The 21547-nt window shown below is 34.3% G+C and overlaps 1 protein-coding gene across 1 annotated transcript in view; it reads left to right on the forward strand.

Moving 5' to 3' along the window:
- TGS1 (trimethylguanosine synthase 1) overlaps window positions 1-21547 on the forward strand; it is a 57258-nt gene that overhangs the window by 4253 nt on the left and 31458 nt on the right. The window contains exons 2-7 of the mRNA XM_043963625.1: window positions 1744-1808; window positions 3719-3885; window positions 4369-5176; window positions 9720-9837; window positions 11565-11651; window positions 20887-21061. Of these exons, the coding sequence (XP_043819560.1) occupies window positions 1744-1808; window positions 3719-3885; window positions 4369-5176; window positions 9720-9837; window positions 11565-11651; window positions 20887-21061 (1420 nt within the window). The remainder of the gene's footprint in view (window positions 1-1743; window positions 1809-3718; window positions 3886-4368; window positions 5177-9719; window positions 9838-11564; window positions 11652-20886; window positions 21062-21547) is intronic.

Raw genomic sequence — 21547 nt, forward strand, 5'->3', positions numbered from 1 at the left:
GTCCACTGCGCAACCTAGCTGCCCCATGTTTCGGGTTTTTTTTTTAAAGCTATTTTGCTGGATTGTCAGACAGTGAACATACTCAGCTAATGTTTAAGACATTTAAAGTGTTTTATTTTGTCCAGACCTGTGATTTCTTTGGTGTAGGAAACCTTCCTGGTAAGGAAACTCCTTCTGCCTATAAAGATCAATACTTTTGCAATTTGTGGCCTTTGAAGGGTGCCTGGAGCCACTGAGAGGTTAAGTGATTTACACAGCCAGTTTGCCTCAGAGACAGGATTTAGACCCAAGTTGCCTATTAATATTCAGTGAGTTTTTCTAAAGACTATTTTAAAAAAACTTATTAACACCTTTTTTCCAACTCAGTACAATTATTTTAATGATTGACTTCATCGTATTTGGAGCACTGAAACAAGTTATTTTTCTTTACTTGAGTAGCCGATCTGCTATTTTTTAGATTTTTTTTGTAAATGTTTGGGTTTTGTCTGTGTGTTCTTGTTCCACTTGAATCTTTGTTTCACCACTTCAAGCAGTTTTGAAAACTCTTATTTATTCATGTCTACAGGATAGTTAGGACTTTTTCCTCTACCCCTTCCCTCAGTGTATATTTTAAATTCCTGCTAAATTTTCCTACCGATTAAATCATTTTTGTGTGTTCTTCTTTGTTTATCTTTTTTACTTTTTTTATTTTTCTTAAACTCATTTGAGCCTCCTGTTTCTGTAGAGCATCACCATTCTTCCAATTATCCAGGTTTATAACCTGCATCAACTCCTCAATACAGCACTCTCACATCCCCATATAAAATTGCCAAGTCTGCTAAATTCTTCCTCCTCGATATAATGTCTTTCCTTCTCTCCACTCACAGCACAATCACCCTAATTAAGGCCTTTATTACTTCTTACTTAGACTATTATAATAGTACCCTGATAATTCTATATCCCTCCAATCTCTCTGTTCTGTGTTATATAACTGCCAGAGAAATAATCCTAAATCTGACCCTTTCATTCTCTTGCTCAAAAAGCTTTTAGTAGCTCCCTTTTGCCTCTAAGATGTGTTCACAATCTGGCTCCATCATATCTTTCCAGGTGTATTGTATATTACTCTCCCATAGTTACTTCATTTTTCTGGCCAAACTGCCCTGATTGCTCTTTCCCTTACAGAATGGATGATCCATTGCCATTTGCTACTGGTCAGAAAATAGCAAAGTAGGTCAGTGGAAGGAAAATTGATAAGCAAGACTCAGTTACACTCAAACTCGGCAACCCATTGTTAATTAAGCATGAGAATATGAAATACTTGAGGATTTTATACTTTGGAAGAAAGGTTGGGAATACTGGAAATCAGTTTGGAGATGGGGGCAGGGAGGAAAAGATTTAGACTAGCACTTTCTACCATATATTCCACCTAATTTTAAATTGATATTTGACTTTATAAAGGTCACATACTTTTTTTTAATTTGTAGAAAATGGATAGAGTTAAATTTCCCAACTATGGCTAGGGGAGACAATTCTTAAACAAGGGATAAGGAAAACCATACAAAGTAAAACAGATAATTTTGATTAAATTCAGTTGAAAGCTTTTGCATGAACAAAATCAATGTTGTAGGTATTAAAAGGGAAATTGTGTTGTGTGATGGGTAAAATTTTAGCCCCAAATAAATCCTGAAGGAATTTCTCTGAATTCATAATTTCATTTGTTTTGTACAGTAGTTGTTAATGTGTCTTTCTACATTTTGTTTACAGGGATCGAAAGTTGTACTACTTAGGATTAAAAGGATTCTATGTCAAAGGCGATACCAGTAATACAGGTATATAAAGTTAATTTTTGCAAATTAACTATAATTCAATATTTTGATTCACATGATTTTAACATGTGCCATTGTATTTTTCTGTGAATATGCAATTCTTTCTGCAAATAATAAGTGCTTTGCATAATGACTTTCCTAGAAAGTGCCCCAGAAACATGAATTTTTATTTTTTTCCCCTCTAAAGCCACCATATAGGCTGCAGTTATACTTTTTTGCCACTAGATGGAGGTTTTGGTAAAGCAAAATTAACACCTTTTGGAAATTGGAATGAACATCTGAACAAATGAGTAGATTTTCTATTGAAAATCAAATATGTAGGTGTTTTTTGGTGATGAATTATGAACAGATTGGCCCATATGTGAGGTTGTAAAAAGTTGAATATGCCAGTACTACCTTTTATGTTGATGCTATTCTAAGACGTTCCTAGTTCATTAACTAAGATAATGTATAGATACAGGTAAGCTTATGTATAGATATATGTGTGTGTGTGTGTGTGTGTGTGTGTGTGTGTGTGTGTGTGTGTGTGTTATATATAGTATGTATGTGTAAGCCAAATGTGAGGCAATGTGGTATAGTGGTCGGAGGCCTTTGGACTAAGGAAGACTTTAGTTCAACTTTTCAGTTGAACCAAAGACTTAAGTCATTCAGCCTCCAATGCCTCTCTCAGGGAAACCAAGGAATTCCCTACACAGATAAAATTGTAGATCAGATCTTTTAAAAAATGGATAAATCTGTGATATAATTTGAATAGGGATTGCAGTCAGCATCTATGTAGGATATATGTGAAAAAGTTAAAATTCTTCACATACACCACTAGAATAAATCACTAAGAGTTGTTTGAAATAACTGGGCCATCAGCTGGAATTATTGTAACAAAGATTAATCTGTATATAGAAGCACACCAATTGCTGAAAACTGTTTAATTTAGTTCTCAATTTTCCATATTAGTATAATATTTTTGTTTCTTTATAACATTCATAGACCTTTCAGTGCAATGAAACAATAATATTAGCAAGCTTCAGAGGTGTCATTATATTTGCCTAGACTTAAACTATATGAACTTGAAGTAAAAATTGTTGACTGTCAACAATGTATTATACAGCCTATTGGGAGAGAGCATTGAACTTAAAGTAGGAGACCTCCCTCAGTTTGAATCTTTCTTCAGACACTTACCAACTCTGTGACACTAAGCAGGTTACTTAACTTTTCTCACCTTCAGTTTTCTCATCTATAAAATGGAGATAATAATAGCATTTACCTCACAGGGCTTTGGTAACTGTGAAAATAAATGTAAAGCTCTTTGAAAATCTTAAAAGGCTTTATAAATGTTAACTAACATTATTAAGCACATTTGAGAGTCTATTGTATCCTTATACTGTCATTACAACTGCTGATGTCCACTATGTTACCATTATATCAATTGATTTTTATTAAATAACATTAAAATGTAGGAATATGTTTTGTAATAAGTAGAAATTAGTTATTCCTGGAGATTTGAGTAGTTTAAGTGACCTTAGAAATAATCTAGTCCAAAACCCATTTTTATATATAACGAAGTTTATGCCCAAAGAGATTGTGACTTCCCCAAAGTCATACCAATAGGGGCAAAGCCAAAATTAAAGCCTAGATCTCCTGGTATCCGAAGTCATAGAACTATATTTTTTCCACTAAACTATGTTATCATGGCCTTGTTTTCTCTATATTTATTCATAAAAGCACATATTCTCCTGGGCATAGAGTTGATAAATGTCATAGCTTTAAAAAAAATTCTACAGGCAGAATTCAGGTTGGCGATTTGGTCAAGTCAGAAGCAGGGAATATGACCTGAAAAGTAGTCATATAAGTGCACACAAGTAAATGTTTATTTTTTTTTTTAACCATAAACTTTCCCCAAAAATTTCTCTCTGTAGAACAAGCCACAGAAGAGAGGGAATATATTTCCCATGGAACTATAGAATCAGAGAATGGCAGCGCTTTGAGATCAGATGAAATTGAGCTAGATTCAGAAGCTGAACTTATGAGAAGTATGGGACTACCCCTTCAATTTGGAGGCCTGTCTGCTCACAAGAATTTTGAGGTAAATATTAGATTATTTCTTTCTTTTACTTCTATTCATAAGCTATGAGACAAAATGTATGAGTTTAATGAATTTTTCCCAAGTCCTTTTAGCTCAGTCAGTAAACGTTTATTAAGGGCCTGCTTTGTTCCAAGCACTATAATAAGCCCTTTGGGAGACAAAAAAAGACGAAAGACAGTCCCTATGCTAAATAAACTCAAAACTTAATGGAGGAAGACCACACACAAACGGAAGCTAGGGTATCAGGAGATGGGGGCATGATGGAGAAGTCCAGAGAAATGCAACTGGGTGGGAAATGGAGAAATAGTTGTCTCCTCTTAGAGGAACTCTCCAATCAAAGGGAAATCTCCAGGAGCAGAGGGTACTGATGAAATGTGAGTTCCAGGGCTGAAATAATGTTTCTATCTTTCTTATTTATGATTTATTTCTAAAAAGAAATAAATGTTAATATTTTATAATGAAATTGTTATTTTCACTGTTTAGGTGTCCATGAATTCAAGAAATAAAAAAACTAAATTTAAAAAGAAAAAGAAAAAATCTCAAAAGAAATACTCAGATGAAATTCTGCAAGAATCATGGAAAGAGATTCATGAAGATGATGACCACTTAATGTCGGATGATTCATCTTTAGTCTTGGAGCAATGTGAAGAGACCAGAACATGTGAACTTCAAAATGGGAAAGAAGTAGAAACTGGAAAATCATCTACAGAAAATGTATTACCTCCAAAATTAGAAATTACAGAGAAATGGCAGAAGTATTGGAATGAGTATGGAGAAGGATTGTTATGGCAGAGCTGGCAAGAAAAACACCCAGGTGAAATATTGTGTACTGAACCTTGGAATTCTCCTGAGACAAAGGAAAGATGGGAGCAACATTATGGTCATGTTTATTGGTATTATTTGGAACAGTTTCAATATTGGGAAGCTCAAGGGTGGACTTTCGATTGTCCACAAAGTTATGATACAGATAATTGTGTGTCTAAAATAGAAATGAATGAGGAAGATGACAGTAGCATTACAAGGGGATCGTTATTGGACTTAGTTTCTGTGACTGAAGAAAGTAAAAATGATAGGCATCATGAGGAAATACTTGATGGAATTAACAACATAAGTCTGAATTCAGTAGAAGTAGAGAATGACAACTTAAATTCAGCTGTAATTTGTGGTGATTATCAATGTCTGGGTGAAGTTAACAGTGAACAAGAGTACACTCTTCCCAATGAATGTGAGCCATGTGATGGAGCAACCAAGAAAAGGAATCTGTCAAGAAATAGAAGTGCCAACCAAGCAGGTTAGTGCTAACTAATATTGATTAGTTAATGTACCTATGTAGCACAGGAATTGGCCATGAAAATATCATTATGTGATTTTTAAATGGTAACTAATCTTACCCAGTAACAGTTTATTATCATTCTTTCTTAAATGAAAACAAAGTTTGTGATGGTTTTTTTATTGCTACTTTCATGACCTTTAAGAAATATTGATATCAGGGCAGCTAGGTGGCACAATGGATAGAGCACTGGCCCTGGATTCAAGAGGACCCGAGTTCAAATCTGGCCTCAGACACTTAACACTTACTAGCTGTGTGATCCTGGGCAAGTCACTTAACCCTCATTGCCCTGCAAAAAAAAAAAAAAGAAATATTGATATCCCTTTGAAGATCCAGTTTACAGTAACCTGGAATTATTGAATTCACATCTATCAGTATTATGTTTTGTGGTCAGGAGTCACAGTACAGAGACCTGTCCTCAAAGTCAGAAAGACCTGGGTTAGATTACCAATAATCTCTTACCAGCCAAATTTAATAGCCTTTTGTCAGTCCTCGTTCTTGACCTCACAGTAGCAGATAACATTGAACATTTCCTAGATACAGTTTCCTGTCTAAGTTTTTATGACACTGCTCTCTTGGTTCTTCTATCTGTCTAATTATTTGTTTTCAGTCTTTGGTTAGTTAATGCATCTTCATCCATGTCACTGATGCTTCACTGTTTCTGTCCATGAATGCTCTATTCTGGTCCCTTCTTTTCGTTGTATACAATCTCTCTGTGATCTCATCACCACCTCTTGGATCAATTATCATCTCTATGCACATTATTTCCAAATATATATTTTTCCCTAGTTTTTATTTCCAGATCTCCAGTCTTGTATCAGCAACTGCCTTTTGGACATCTCAAACTGATTATCCCATGAAGTCATCTCAAACTTACAGTGTCCAAAACAGAACTTAAAATCTTTCCTTCCAAACCCTCTCTCTTTTTTTTCTTTTTCAAACCCTCTCTTCTTCCTATATTACTGTCATCCTCCAGGCCCAAAATCTTGGTGTCATCTTTGACTCCTGATCTCACTCATTCCACATATTGAGTCCATTGCCAAATCTCTTTGTTTCCTACTTTCATAATATCTCTTATATGCCTCCTTTCCATTTACTTCTACTGTACTTTAGACCCTTCTACTGTATCACCTCTCTCCTGGACTATTGCGGTAGCTGTCTAACTGACCTCCCTGCCTTAAGTTTCTTGCATTGTATCCCCCACTCTGTTACCAAGGTGGTTTTTCTAAAGCATGGGTCTGACGATGTCACTTTTGTGCCTAGGGAGCTCCAGGTTACCAAGAGAATCAAATAAAAAGTCCTCTGCTGCCATTTATAACTTGTCACCTTCCTACCTTTTTGATTTTCTTATACTTTCCATCTGTCCTACATATGCCTAATTATTTTCATGTTATCTCCCGTATTGGAATGGAAGCTCCTTGAAGACAGAGACTTGTTTTGTTTTATTTTTAAGTTTTCTTTGTATCTACAGAATTTAGCATAATTCCTTGGATTTTTGTAAGTGCTTAATAAATATTTTTTGACTGTCATTGGCTTTGTCACTTCAGGCAAGTCACTCAGTTTTTCAGATGACTTTTTGAGTTGCATTATAGTTGCTGGCTTGATCTGATCTACTTTGGTAGAAGGAATTGTCTTCTGAAATCCCTATAACAGTGAAATCATAGGTCCAAAAAAAAATCTCATGATCTAGACCATCCCACTGGGGCCACAGACAGCCTTAATAATCCTGAACTACTTCTGATGTCTTGAATGCTTAGACTGTAGTAATAAATAAGTACATTAATATAGTCATCACAAAGAGGAATGATTTCCTGGAGCCATTTACCCACCACTAGGGACTAAAGGTAAAAGAAGGGGGAAATGTTTTAAAAGTCATATCACAAATATTTAACAAGTTATTTGTTGGTTGAAATACAAATTAATAGATGTAGTTATGTGTTGTTTGTTTATCCTGTTACTATAAGAAGTAAACCCTCAGTATTCAGCTTCCAGCAAATTACCATAACCTGTACATGTTATATATTTGGGAATGTGACTTAGCAAACATGATGTTTTATATAATACTTGTCCAAAGAGTAATTTTTTCCTGATTACTGTAGTATCTATTCTAGCATTTCAGAAGATACTTGAGTTCATTAGTAACTTGTGCTCCTTTAACCAGTGTTGTGATTGAATGCTTTAGTTGACAGTCTTTGTTTAAAAAAAAAATCATCACATGGTGACCACACTTCTAGTGATAAACTTGTCCAGAATTGGCTACCCTGATTCTTAGATGGTATTAAGTAACAACTCTAAATCTTGTCAGTTTGGTAGGACTTGTTAGAACTTATACTTAGTTGGCACAACCTTTGAGATCACCTCCAGGATCATCTCCTTACTGGGAGGAGCCATTTAAGTAGGACTTTAGGGCACAAACACAATATCTCAGTAGAAATATTTCATATTTTAAAATGAATAATTATGAGTAACTGAGTTCAAATCCTAGCTCATCAGGTTACCTATTACATGACCTTGGGCAAGTCACTTCATGTCTGTGTGCCACAGAAATGAGGAAGTTGGACTAGGTGTCCTCTAAGATCCTTTTCACAGCTCTCAATGTAACCTATTAACAATGCTAAAATCCAATATATAATATTAAATATGATCCAGTTACTAAAAATGATTCAGACCAGAACAGTGATACAGTGATAGCTTTCATGATCAATGTTGTTTGTTATTGGACAGACTTCTTGGAAGATCTTAAAAGGGTAGCTTCTTAATTCTTAGCAATGAGAATTGATTTCAAAATACGTGCTCCTGAAACAACTTGTAAACTATTTTATATTGGGATAAATTTCTTGATTCTAGATATTTATCATAAAAACAGGTTTTCAGCCTCTTCACCTATGAGTTTTGTTCATGATAATTGACAAGATGAAGGAAACCCAGTGGGAGGGAGAATAAGAAGAAATGAGTAGGGGGAAGAGAGGAAGGATATTCTTGTCATAAAGATTGGCATTATTGCTGATGCTTAGCCGATACACCAGGAAAATAGAGAATTTCTAAAACATATCAATTCCTTGAGACCTAACTTTAAGTGTTAAGGCTAAATTAGTTAGGCACCTTTGAATACTAATCTGGTGTGCCAGGATTTGCTCCCTGACTCTTTGACCAGAATGAAACCAGAGATGTTAACTCATCTCACCTCACCCTTTTGTGGTTTCCAGACTGCCTGGACCTCAGGCAGCATTCAGCAGTGCTAGATCCTGTGTTCGAATCCCACTTCTGCTTCATCCTCCTTGTGTAACCATGGACAAGACACAGCATTTCTGTGAGCCTTATTTCCCATCTATAAAATGACAGTTTTTGTTTGACTTGAAAGCTACTGCCAGCTATAAACTATAAACTTGAATATTTCTGGGGATTCTGCCTGATATTTTTTAAAGATTTGATCAGATCTGGAAATTCTAGACAGTCGGCACCTCTTCCTCATTTCTCTAAACATTTGTAATATAAATTTCTCTCAATCTAAATTTACAGTCTTTTCTCATTTAATATAAGATATATTGTAGCAGCGTGGCACTGTGGATTAGGGCACTGAACCTACTCTCAGGTTGACCTAAGTTCAAATGTAGGCTTAGACACTGAATAGCTGGATGACAATAGACAAGTCACTTACCTTCTGTGTGCCTCAGTTTCCTTATTTGTAAAATGGGGAAGATAGTAATAGTACCCACCACTTAGCATTGTTATGAGATATTTGTAAAACACTTGGCACAGCCCCTGGTATATAGTAGGCATTGTGAGAACCAGGGCAGCGCCACCCTGAGAAGAAAGCATGTGACTAGCATCAGGAAGTTACATCTATTCATAGAACTGTTACATCTATTCATAGAACCGCCTGTAAGTCATGTCAATCAATGCTACCAGCCAATTAACTTGGAACTGTGTGTGGGGACCACACCTCTTGCAGTCCCACAGGTCACTTCCACTGGAGGAGAACAGGGGATCTTTCTTTCAGTTGGAGGTCTCAGTAGTGGCAGCAGGCCAAGGGAGATAGGCTTTTTCTTAAACTTTCTGAACTCCACATGTTCTCTTTACTAACCCCTAATATACTTTAATAAATGCTTAATGCCTAAAGACTGGTGCTAAAAGCACGACCACACATTAGATTTTTAGTCATAACAGATTTTAAAGATCACAGCATCTAATAAATAATTCATTCCTTCCTGGTATTTCATATTACATTTGCCTTCCTTAGTCATCTGGCATGCTAGTGTCCTCTCTTATTTTGGTTAATAGGGATTTGACCTGTGATTGTACTAGTGTAGAAGAGAACTGTCATGTGAGGAAATTCACTCTACAAGTGTAGGTCACTTTCTCTGCAACTTAGAGTCTTAGGAAGTTGGGGCACTGAAATTAAGTGACTTGCAAGAAAACCCTGAAACATTTAGATTGAATTTGAGAATGACCTGAATGTTTGTCAGAACAAGGGCTGAAAAATCTACTTACTGTCTCTGTCTAGATTCACAAGAGACTTCTGGAACAAGTATAAACAAAGAAGTGTCATACAGCAACAGTAAGGGTGGAGATGAGAGTGAGGAGGAGCCACCTGAATATAAACCAGCTAAATTGAAGAGGAGGTAAATCTTTTCACCAAAAATATTTCCATAATAATTGTCAACCAGAAAAGCATTTAATAAATGGTATTGTGAACCTGGTACTTTACTAGTGGTGGGGAATATTTTTTTAAAAATCAGTGTCCGTTTTAAGGAGCTCATATTGTCAGTAAAAAGATAGGATTTATATTCTGAAAGGAACCTTAGAAAAAGTTCACTTTTCTTTGTACTCTCTCATTTTAGAGATGAAGTGTTATATTTTTAATTATTATTGGATAAATTTCATAAGATGAAATGTAGCTTCTAGCAACCTTAAATAATCACCTAGTTGAATCTGAATATTTTACCTGTAAGGAACTAAAGTTCAGGGAGGTTGTGATTTGGCCAAGGACATATATCTATTTTATTCTGGTATATATAATGAAGTGTCCACTGAATATTTAAGTTCTGTTGTCCAGGGCAAAGCTTCTTAAACTGGGTTGTGACCCCATATGGAGTTGAAAGCGGGGCGGGGGGGTGTTACAAAAAATTTGGCAAAAGGTTATGTTACCTATAGGTTTATATACCTATATACCTGGGGCTACATAAACATTTCTTAGGCAGAAAGGTGACACAAGTCCCATCTGACAAATACTGGATGTGCAACCCTTGGCAAGTCTTTTAAGATCTCAAGATCTCAACTCTTTAAGACTATAAGTTGCAGAAAATATATGCCCTTCATTGGTAGAGGAAGTTAAGTATATTCATAGCTATCTGTTTTGGTGTCTCATTAAAAATTTATACCTGTGCAGCATTTTAAGCTTTATAAAACTTCTATCTCAAAAACTCTGTGAGATAGCAAATGAAAGTATAATCCCCAAGTTACAGGTGAGGAAACTGAGGCTCTGAGAGGCAAATTCACATGCTTAGAACCACACAGCTAGTAAGTTTCTGAGTTGAGATTCAGGCCCAGGAGTTCCAACTCAAAATCCAGTGCTCTGTCCATTGAACTACACTGTCTCCAAAGTAACCTCTACACTATAAGTTTCTTGAGTGCTTTCTAGGTGGTTGAAGTTATCAAGATCCTAAATTTCAGATAAGTGGATTAATATTGTTTCTACTAGTTTTTACTGCTTATAGTCAATTCCCCCCCACCCCACTTTGGCTTTTCATGTGGGTGTATATGTATAGTATTTATAGGGTTTTTTTTGTTATTAAAATGCTTTTTTATAAAAATAAAAATAGACAAAGCTGCTTTGAGGTTTTATAAATGTTCCTTAGTAACTTTTCCATTAGAAAATTAGGTGAAACCTAGTGAAAGAAGGAACCATGTATTCTCACTATAGCCTCTATAGCCTTTGTATATATCCAGTTATAATTATTTTTTTTGTTTGTTTTTTGTGGGGCAATGAGGGTTAAGTGACTTGCCCAGGGTCACATAGCTAGTAAGTGTCAAGTGTTTGAGGCCAGATTTAAACTCGGGTCCTCCTGAATCCAGGGCTAGTGCTTTATCCACTGAACCACCTAGCTGCCCCCCAAGTTATAATTATTTTAAGTGATTTGTAAAATCCTAATAAGAGAACCATCTCCTTTTCCTGATTATTTGAACTAGAGTTGATTATTATAGAAAAGCTATAGTTATATTGATTTATGTACATTCTGCTGTTGTTGCTAGTGTGTTTTATTTATTTCAAACTTTAAAATAATGATGATCTGTGGAGATAATGGGGCTTGTCAGTAAAAATGGAAACTTTGTCTTTTTATATTTGTAGCCATGAACTAGACATTGATGAAAATCCAGTTGCAGACTTTGATGACAATGGCTCTCTCTTGGGATTCCAGCATGGCTCAGGACAAAAGTAATTATTCATAATTTTGGTATTCTAAGTTTTAGAGTTTTCTATCCATATTTTATTGGTCAATATTAATGTATTTTCTTACATTGTAGACTTGGAGATTTAAACAAGGAGTCCATTTAGTGAAAACTGCAATAGAGCCAAGACCCCCTTCTCCTAAACAAGTTATAATTCTTTTCCTTTTATAACTTTGTAACTTTGTTATGATAATATTAGGGATTTTAAATCTTAGGAATTATCATAAGAAAGGCATTAGTGTGCTGAAGAATGATATTGACCTCAGATCCATTTGACTAATACAGTATAAGAATGTGAACCCTTTTATACATTAACATAATCTTGTATCCAGATAGCAGCTTCTTGCTAAAGTATTTTGCCAGTAACTCTTGCACCTTTTTCTGGTTCTGTAGCAGCTGTGCTGAAAGGGGACCACTTTTACACTAGCAAGGTCAGAGCTTAGAGCCTCTTAGAAAGCAGAAGACCTCAGCAGGAAAAAAGAAAACAAAGCTGTAGTCTTGTTCTTAAATAACAATCTTATTCTTAATTGTGAAAAACTGGAATCAACCAGATGACAGACTGAGATATTGGTGTAATACATTGTATAAGGTGAAAAAAGCATTTAACTTGAGATTCAAAGTATTTGGATTCAAGTCTGAGCTCCTCAGTTTTTCAGCTATGTGACCTTGGGCAATCACTTTTAGTAAGACTGAGAGAGTCAAATTAGATAATTTTTTTAGAGGTGCTTTCTAGCTCATAACATTTTGTGGCTCTGAATATTTATTTGGTCAGACATTTGAAGTAATTGACCTCCTTAGCTTCATATTGACAACTCATCTATAGTATAGTCTTTGAAAGTTGCCAGTGTAAATTATAATGCACTTAAGGATGGCGTGAAAAATATGGAAATACATATTGTATTATAAAGAAACAAATATAGTTATAAGAGATTACAGCTATCCAAAAAATATGTACACAACTATAGGGATAAGTGAGAAGAGTAGAAAGAAATGCAAAGCAGTAGTAACTGATAAGTTGTTAACAGATATCTGATTAAAGTGTTTTAGTGTACATGGTTGTAAATCTGAGTTTATTTGGTTAAGTTCATGATAAACTACTTAATACACTCAGCTGTGCATTAAAGATTTATTAAGCACATTCTATGTGTCAAGCTCTGCTAGGCATTGCAGATAGAAAGTGAAAAACAAAACAGTCCCTACCTTCAAGGAGCTTTTTTTCCACGGAGGGAAACAATCTGTATAAAAATATAAACACAAAGTAAATTCAGAGTAGTTTTGCACAGGCATTTGAACCTTAGCAACTTTCTAGGATCATCATAGGCTTTGTGTAAGGCAGTACTTGAGCTGAGCCTTGAAGAACTCCATGGACTTTGTGACATGGGATAAGTAGGTAATGAATTCTATGCACTGGTTAAGACCTATGCAAAGACACAGATAACTGGAATGTAAAATGTCTGAAAGAGAGAGGGATACTCTCAGCCTGGAAAAGTAGGCTGATTTAAATCCAGATGGATTTAAATGTCAAAGGAGATTTTCGAGTCACTGCATCTTTAGTAGGGGAATGACAATGTCCTATACCTTTTATATCTTTGCCTTAGGAATGTCAGTTTGGCAACCATATGTGGAGGTGTGAATAGGAGTAGGGAGAATCTAGTTCTACTTTTCCAAGTCACTTCATCTCTTTAAGATATCAGGCTTCTTATCTCAAAAATGTGGGAATAGCTCTCAGATATCACAGGCAAATTTCTGTAACTATAAATATCCCATTTTTCCATTTAATTTCATTATAGAACTACAGATTTATTTGTTCACTAAGCATTAATTAATCACTCACTATGGACATAACTGCTGGATGCTAAGAGAACTACAAAAGAAATCTAAGGCATTATCTCTGTCTCCTAGGAACCAACAATAAAATTGGGAAGACAGTATATACACAAATAAAAAGTGTTGAGTAGTATATGATTAGTGCCAAAATGAGCAAGAGCAAGAAGTACTATTGGAATTCAGGAAAAAAAGACCTCGTGAAGAAATACCTGGACCTTAAAGGATGGATAAGATTTGGATAGACAGAAGGAAGAGAGAGACTGGCATTAAATGGAAGGTGAACACTATTCCTTCAAGTCTCAGCTCAAATCCCACCTTCTGAGATGTTTTGGGGGTTTTTTTGCTTCTTTTTTTGTTGTTGTTGTTGTTTGTTTGTTTGTTTTCCATCTCCCCCCAGCTCCTAGTGCTTTTCTCTCTCGGATTATCTCCCCTCTACTCTGTCTCTCTCCCCATCCCTCTCCTTTATTTCCTGGCTCATTCTTGAATTTGTATGTACTAACTTATTTACATGTTGTCTCCTCCATCAGATTGTCAGCTCCCTAAGGTAGCTTTGATTTTTACCTTTCTTTGTATCACTAATGCTTAACACACAGTAGGTGCTTAATAAATACTTGAGTGTTTAATAAATAGCTTGAGTGTGAACAAAGGTTTGGAGTACCTCAAAGATAAGACTATACTTGGCCTCTAGAGCCCACAGTCTGCCATCAGGATGTTTTTTTCCATGCTTACATCACAAAATTACTCTTTATATCCTGTTTTAGTTGAACTGGCCTACTTGGTATTCCATTTCCTACCTCTGTGCCTTTGTACAGGATGTCCTCCCATGCTAGCAGCATAGTATCTCCTTAATTCTAGGCTCAGTTCATGTGCTAATTTCTACAGGAAGCTTTTCTTCATTACCACAGTTATCACTACTAGGATAATGAAGTATTAGTTATGAGTCCAACTTGAAATTGTCATACACACATACATATGTATGCATTGTGTTACCTGGTAAAATATAAGCTATTCAAAGGTAGGGACTGTTTTTCCTTTTGTCTTTATACCTTACGGTGTCACCATTTCATTTAGATTATTGACATGCTTTATATTCTTTAGCAGTCAGTTAAAATGCATGTACATATGAGGCAAATTTTAGTTACTTAGACCATTCGTTTGCTTCTTTTATACATTTATCTTGTGCTTCTAGAAACATAGCTACAAAACTGGAGGAGACCTTCTAGTCCAATTTCATTTAGTAAGTGAGGAAATGGATGGAAGCCTAGGAAAGTTAAGGTCATATAAATAGTATATGGCTAAACCAGGAGGTAAACCTGAGTCTTCTGACTCCAAAACTATTACTCTCTGCACCATACCAAATCACAGATTGGTGCAATTTGCTCATTTTGTCATGTCTTCAGTCGACAAAAGTGGTAACCAATTTGTAAAAAGTAGAGGTAGATGGCTTAGTAGATAGAGTGCCAAGCCTGGAGTCAGGAAGCCTGAAATCAAATCAAACCTCAGATGCTTACTAGCTGTGTGACTTGGGGCAAGTCACTTAACCTCTCTTTTCCCTAATCTACTGGAGAAGGAAATAGCAAACCACTCCAGTATGTTTGCCAAGAAAACCCCATGGACAGTATGGTCCACAGGGTCTTGAAGAATCAGACATAACCAAACACCTGAATGACAACAACTTTCCCCATACTAAATTGAGAGTGATTTTTTTCATTTTAGAAGAGAATTCACAGCAGATTTTATTTTAAAGATCTTTCATTCAATATTCTTTTGTAGATCATTAACTCATTTATCAAGGAGTGAGAAAATAGAAAAACCTATAGCTAAAAAATTAGTAACCATGAGAAATTTTACAAGTGAAAATACTGAGAGCTTACCTTATGCACTTTAGTGTTTATATATGCATGTATGTTACATGTGCATATACGTGTATCGTGTCCCAAAAGTCTTAGTTTAAAGATTTTAAACTGCACTAAGAGTCTTGGGACACTCTGTACATGTATGTGTATGTACATATGTATACATGTTGTTTATGTATAATCTTAATCTCTGAGTAGTAAGGAAACTGACACTCTGACTTGCCTATTCATTTCTTGGCTAATAAAGTAGCTAGAACTTAGACCTAAACCCAGGTCTTCTGAGTAGTAAGGAAACTGACACTCTGACTTGCCTATTCATTTCTTGGCTAATAAAGTAGCTAGAACTTAGACCTAAACCCAGGTCTTCTAACTCAAAATCATGTTCATTCCATTTACTGCATAAGTTTAGAAATATCTGAATGTCCTTTCTTGTCCCCAGAAGTGACTCACTTAATCTTTAGAGTACATATGTTAAAGTAAAGTAAAGATGTGAAGACCTTAGAGGGGACAATCATTAATTCAAGAGGGTCTTGATACTGACAATTGTATGTGGGTTTTCATTGTTCTGGCTTCTAATAGAGTTAATGGTGAATTAGAAATGATCATCTCTATGCCAAGTTGTCATTTAGGAATTCAGAACAGCTATAAGATGGCAAATAACTAAGAAAACACCCCAAAAGTAAAAGGGGAAAGGAATTTAAATCTTCAGGAAAAAGTTACGTTGCAGAAAACAGAAAAAGACATGAATAACTAAACAAAATTTACAAGTAGTATAACTTCAATAAGATTTTTAGACCTTTACAAATAGAGGCAGCAAAGCTAGAGATAAAACTCAGTAAGATAATGTAAAATAACCTTTTCAGGCTAAACATCCAACTTCAACCTATATTTCTGGGGCAAAAACATTCTTTTTCCATCCTAACTGCCCTCCTTTGGAGCACCTTCAACTTATCAGTGTCCTTAAACTGAAACCACCAATCCACCCAATGTGTCTGATTAGGACTGGGTACGGACTTGCCTTATCCTTAAAGATAATGGCTCTTTTTACATGTTGAAAGGTGTGTAGATAGGCTATTGTTGATTTGAAGTTCCATCTTTTAAGGACACTGAGAATTAGTGACTAGGAATTTGGTGAGAAAACTCCCATTTAGGAGGAACAGAAGAAAAAAGCAAAATATAATTATGTAATTAATGGTACTAAAGGTTAAATAATGGACTGGATTGAGCAGTTGCTAAAGTACAGTCAGTCCTACCAAAAATCAGCAAAAGGAAGAAAGCTTTGAAAAGAATCCCAGAATTGGTGTTTTGCTTTTATTTATCTTATTGGGGGTGGGGTGGGTAGGGAAGGGAGTATGACAGTGAAGTATGTAGTCAAGAATTTATCCTTGAGGAAATAAGGTATACTACACTGCTAGTCTTACACTGGTTTACAAAAACAACAACAATGTAACTATTACAGTGGGTAGAAACCCAAACAAAAATTATAACACTAAATATAAATGGATTTAATTTACCTCTAAAAAAAAAGACGCTGGTTCCAAAATAGATTAAAAATATATAATTAACATTGTTACTTATAGGAAGTATAAAGTATAGATAAAACTGTAGGTTTAAAATTAGAGAATGGAGTGAAATTTATTTGCTACAGCTTAGTGCAGGGAGTTGCCTTATTTTATGATAAAGCTGAAATTAAAATAGTATTGAAACTGGTAAACTATGTTATATTCATTAGTGCCATAGACAGCAAAACTATGAATATTAAATATATATTCACCAAATGGCATAGTAACTAAGTATTTAAAATAAAAGTTTAATTTTTTAAAAATTCTATTAAGATTTTCCAAAATGAAAAAAAGACTTGAGTAGGGGGTTATTGGTATAATACTTGATTATTATTCAGACTGGAAACTGAACAAAAAAAAAAACAAGGACGAAATTACAAATTTGAAGAGAATGTTGAAAAAACTTGATAGCACTACATGAAGACAATCAATTTGACCCTTAGAGAGTTTATATTTTTTCTCCTAAAAAAAAATAAATTCTACCTCTAAGACATAAAGAATTCAATTTTTTGTAATGAAGAAAGGCAGAAATCTTAAAATACTTCCTTGATATGTCATAACACAAAATAGTAATAAATGAATATAATCAAAACATGTATATCTTAATAGAGCCTTAAAATGATAAACAGTGTGGGCAAATAATGAACAAAAACCAAATGTGGAAAGACTAAAAAATCATTAATAATGATAGTAGCAATATAGCATACCAAAATTTGATGGAATGTGATTGACACAGTGATCCAATGTAAATTCATATCCCTAAACTCTTAGCAACAAAAGAGGAAAAGAAGTGGAAATTATTTAATATCAAACGTAAAATCAAATCAATTAGGAGAAAATTGAACTAATAAAATAATTTTCAAGACCAGGATAATTGAAACTGTTAAATGAGGAAAGAGGAGGCCCAAATTACCAAAAAGAACTAATAACACTAAAGTGAGAGGGAATAAAATTACATAAAACTGTTGTTATGTAACCATAAGACAGAATTGAGTTGAGATAGGTGAAGATCTATAAAAAAGTAAAACTACTCAGATTGGCAAAATCTTATTAGGAGATAAGGATGATCTATAAACCAATATTATTAAAGAATTTTCATAACAAAATTATTAAATAAAATTCTAGTAAACAGGTTTTTACCCAAAAAAGATTGTTGGATTTTTACCAAGAATGCAAGGGTTTGACATTTGTTCAAAGGAATGAAATTATTTGATTTACTTACAACACTCAACACTGAAGGACGTAGGAACAAAAATTTGCAATATTTAACATGACAAGACATCTTTCTGAAATTAAGAACTAGCAATATAAGAAACACTAGAAGCTTTTCTACTAATATGGCTAAAGTAAAAAATGGAGATTATTTTTATTTATAGAAATAATAGCTATGTCAACAAGACAAATAAGGGATAAGCATTAGCAAAGAGCTGGCTGGATGATTATGTGTGATAAGGTAGTGTACTGAGTGTTTGGGAATCAGAAATATCTGGGTTTAGTTCCCAACCTGGTTGCTTAATAGGTTCAGAAGTGATCCACTTATAATAGAACTATCTCCTCATCTGTAAAATGAGGGTAATGATACTAACAGTACTTACCTCAGATGATTATTGAAAAGCTCAAATAAGATAATATATGTAGAGCTCTACAAACTTGAGAGTGCTTTATAAAATGTCAATTATACTCTAGCCCCAAGAGTGGTGACAGCCACAAAATATAGTTGAAATATTAAATAGCTTCATCAAGGTAACAAAATAAGTCCACAAAAATCTTCAATGTAAGCAACTATTTAAAACATACCTATTAATTTATAGGTTTTAATCTGCTGCCATATTGCCCCACACTGATGAAATATTAGGCTCTTCACAAATAGTGGAAATAAATTGTGTCATAAATTTGGAAGAATTCAAATACAGTGACTCATTCATATTACACAATGAAGCAGAGAAGGAAGGAAAATGATTACAATATTAACAAAACTCAGATTAAATACAATGGGTGATGGCACTGCCATTTTAAAGCTAAAGCAAAGGGGTTTCCTGTCTTAATGAAACACTAAATAACAAGCTTTTGCAATCACTTTTTTGTATTTATTTGTAGAGATTGTTTTGTGGTTTCTAGTTTTGTTATAACAGTTATATAAGATAAAAATATAAATGATGGAATTTTTTTTTACATGATACTTATACAACATTGCTATATATTTTCTTTTGGGGGGGAGAGGGGGGCAATGAGGGTTAAGTGACTTGCCCAGGGTCACACAGCTAGTAAGTGTCAAGTGTCTGAGGCCACATTTGAACTCGGGTCCTCTTGAATCCAGGGCTGGTGCTTTATGCACTGCACCACCTAGCTGCCCACTATATATTTTAAATAGTTATATATGCTATATTATTTATTTGATTGGTTTCATGTTAATGTTTAACCGAAATTAAAATGAGCAGAAAGTTCACATTACTGTATAATGAAGATATAGCTTCCTCAGCTAGTGGCCATGGTAGATAGTGCTGGACTTGTAGTCAGGAAAACTGAGTTAAAATCCAGCCTCAGGCACTTATTAGCTATGTAATCCTGGGCAAGTCACTTATCTTCATTTGGCCTTGGTTTTTTCATCTGTAAAATGGTGGTGATCTCCCCAAGGTTTTTGTGGAGATCAAATGAGATATCTAAAACATGTTGTGAACGTAAATTCTAGCTCTTATCATAATGATGGATACTGATTATTTCAGTACTTCTTATACATAAAATGATAGCTCTAGAGCTGGAAGGGATCTCAGAATGTGTCTAGTCCAATCCTCTTCTTTTGTACTTGAGGAAACAGGTCCCCAGAGAGTAAATGATTTACCCAAGGTTACAGAGGTTGTAAGTTTTAGAAACTGGCTTTTAACTTAAGTCATCCTCTGATGTCAGAACTAATACTGTTTCTAACATCATACTAACCTCTTGAGGGATTAAATACCTTAACACTACAAAATCTAAAATTGCTCTTTAACCAACTTCAGAATATTAAATATAATATAAAATATAATTAATATTAAATATATTGCACTGTATTCTAATTTTTTAATAGTAAACTTATGTGGTCTGAGTATAACTCAACCTTAAAATATCTCTGAAAGGAAAAAAAGTATAAAAATATATACCAAATAATAACACTGATTTTTACTCATACAAGTAAGAAATGTTAGCCTACATTCAAATCAGTGCAGTATATAAGTTGTGGTTACCTGAAATTATTAGCAGGTATTTCTTGAGTGCATAGTTAGTATTTTGTACTATGGTCTTAGAGAAATTTAAAATGTATGTTCAGGGAGCATGATACATGAAATAATAAATAATAAGTAAAATATCTTTTGTTAAGTGTTAAAATTAGTGTGTTGGTACCCAAGGATTTCAGAGGATTGATCATTTCAGATAGGGAAGACCAAAGACAGACAGACTCTCAAATACTTCGGATGACGGGAAATTTACTATACTTATTTTGTGACAACTTGAATTATTTAAAGATAACCATACCTGGGTTATTGTGAAATCAGATTCGGAAATTAGTGCTATAAGGCAAAATGTTTAATTATGTATTCACAGTAAGGGACTGTAGAATTTTGCTGTTTGTGAGTTTTTGGTATTTTGAGTACACCTTTTTTTTTTTTTTTTAAGGGTATGACTAGTCCTTGAGCTTAGTATTAGGTAATGTGTTAATATTCCAACTTGCATATTTAATTTTGCTTTTTTAAAAAATCAATAAACTAGACTTTAAAAAATTAGAAACAAATGAGCCTTGTCTGCATTTTAACGTGTTTATGTGTTTTATCTTAAACAATAAAATTAAAGTACTTGCTGCTTCTGGACAAATGAGAAAATATTTAAAGGACTCAGCTAACATATCACATTTTAATGTTTGCAATTAGGGAAAATATAGTTATAGTTTCTTTGTATCATTTCCTAACGAACTCTTAGCTAACATCTTCATTTTTGTTTTCAGATATGGTGGAATTTCAAATTTTAGTCGTCGAAAAGTTAAGTACCTAGAGAAAGATGTGAAACATAAAACACAATTTCTGGACATGCGCAGACAAATAAATACAAAAAATAAACACATCTTCTTTCCTGAAGAATCAGAAAGACCATCTTCCCGGAAAAGTAAAACTTTGAGTAAGGTATGACTAAATTGTGATTTATATACCTAGAATGTCCTCTCCAGTTATTTAGATCTTCTTTATTTCTGTTTGTCATGTTACATTAACTCCCAGGGATAAAATTCATATTGTTATTTTAATTGATGAGATTTGAATATAGGCCCTCTGACACTATAATTTTTCCACTTTACCACATTGCATTCTCCTCAAAGGACATCCTCAAGGATTTTGTTCCCAATTATTTTTTGTTTGTTTCAACCACATCTGACTTGACTGTTAGGAAGATCCTACTGTCAGTGATGTCAGTCACGTAAAAAGGAATAAATTCTGAGCTTGAGGTTTAATTAAGGGTTTAACTTACGTTGACTTTATTAGTTTTTAGAAACCACTATTCATTCAACCTACCATATCACTGATTTCATTCTTGAAATTTATTATTTGTTAATCTGCTCTGTGCCAGGTTAACTGGATTGAGACAAAAATAAAATCATCCTTGCCCTTAAGAAG

This window comes from Dromiciops gliroides, chromosome 1, assembly GCF_019393635.1.
Source record: "Dromiciops gliroides isolate mDroGli1 chromosome 1, mDroGli1.pri, whole genome shotgun sequence".
NCBI lineage: Eukaryota > Metazoa > Chordata > Mammalia > Microbiotheria > Microbiotheriidae > Dromiciops > Dromiciops gliroides.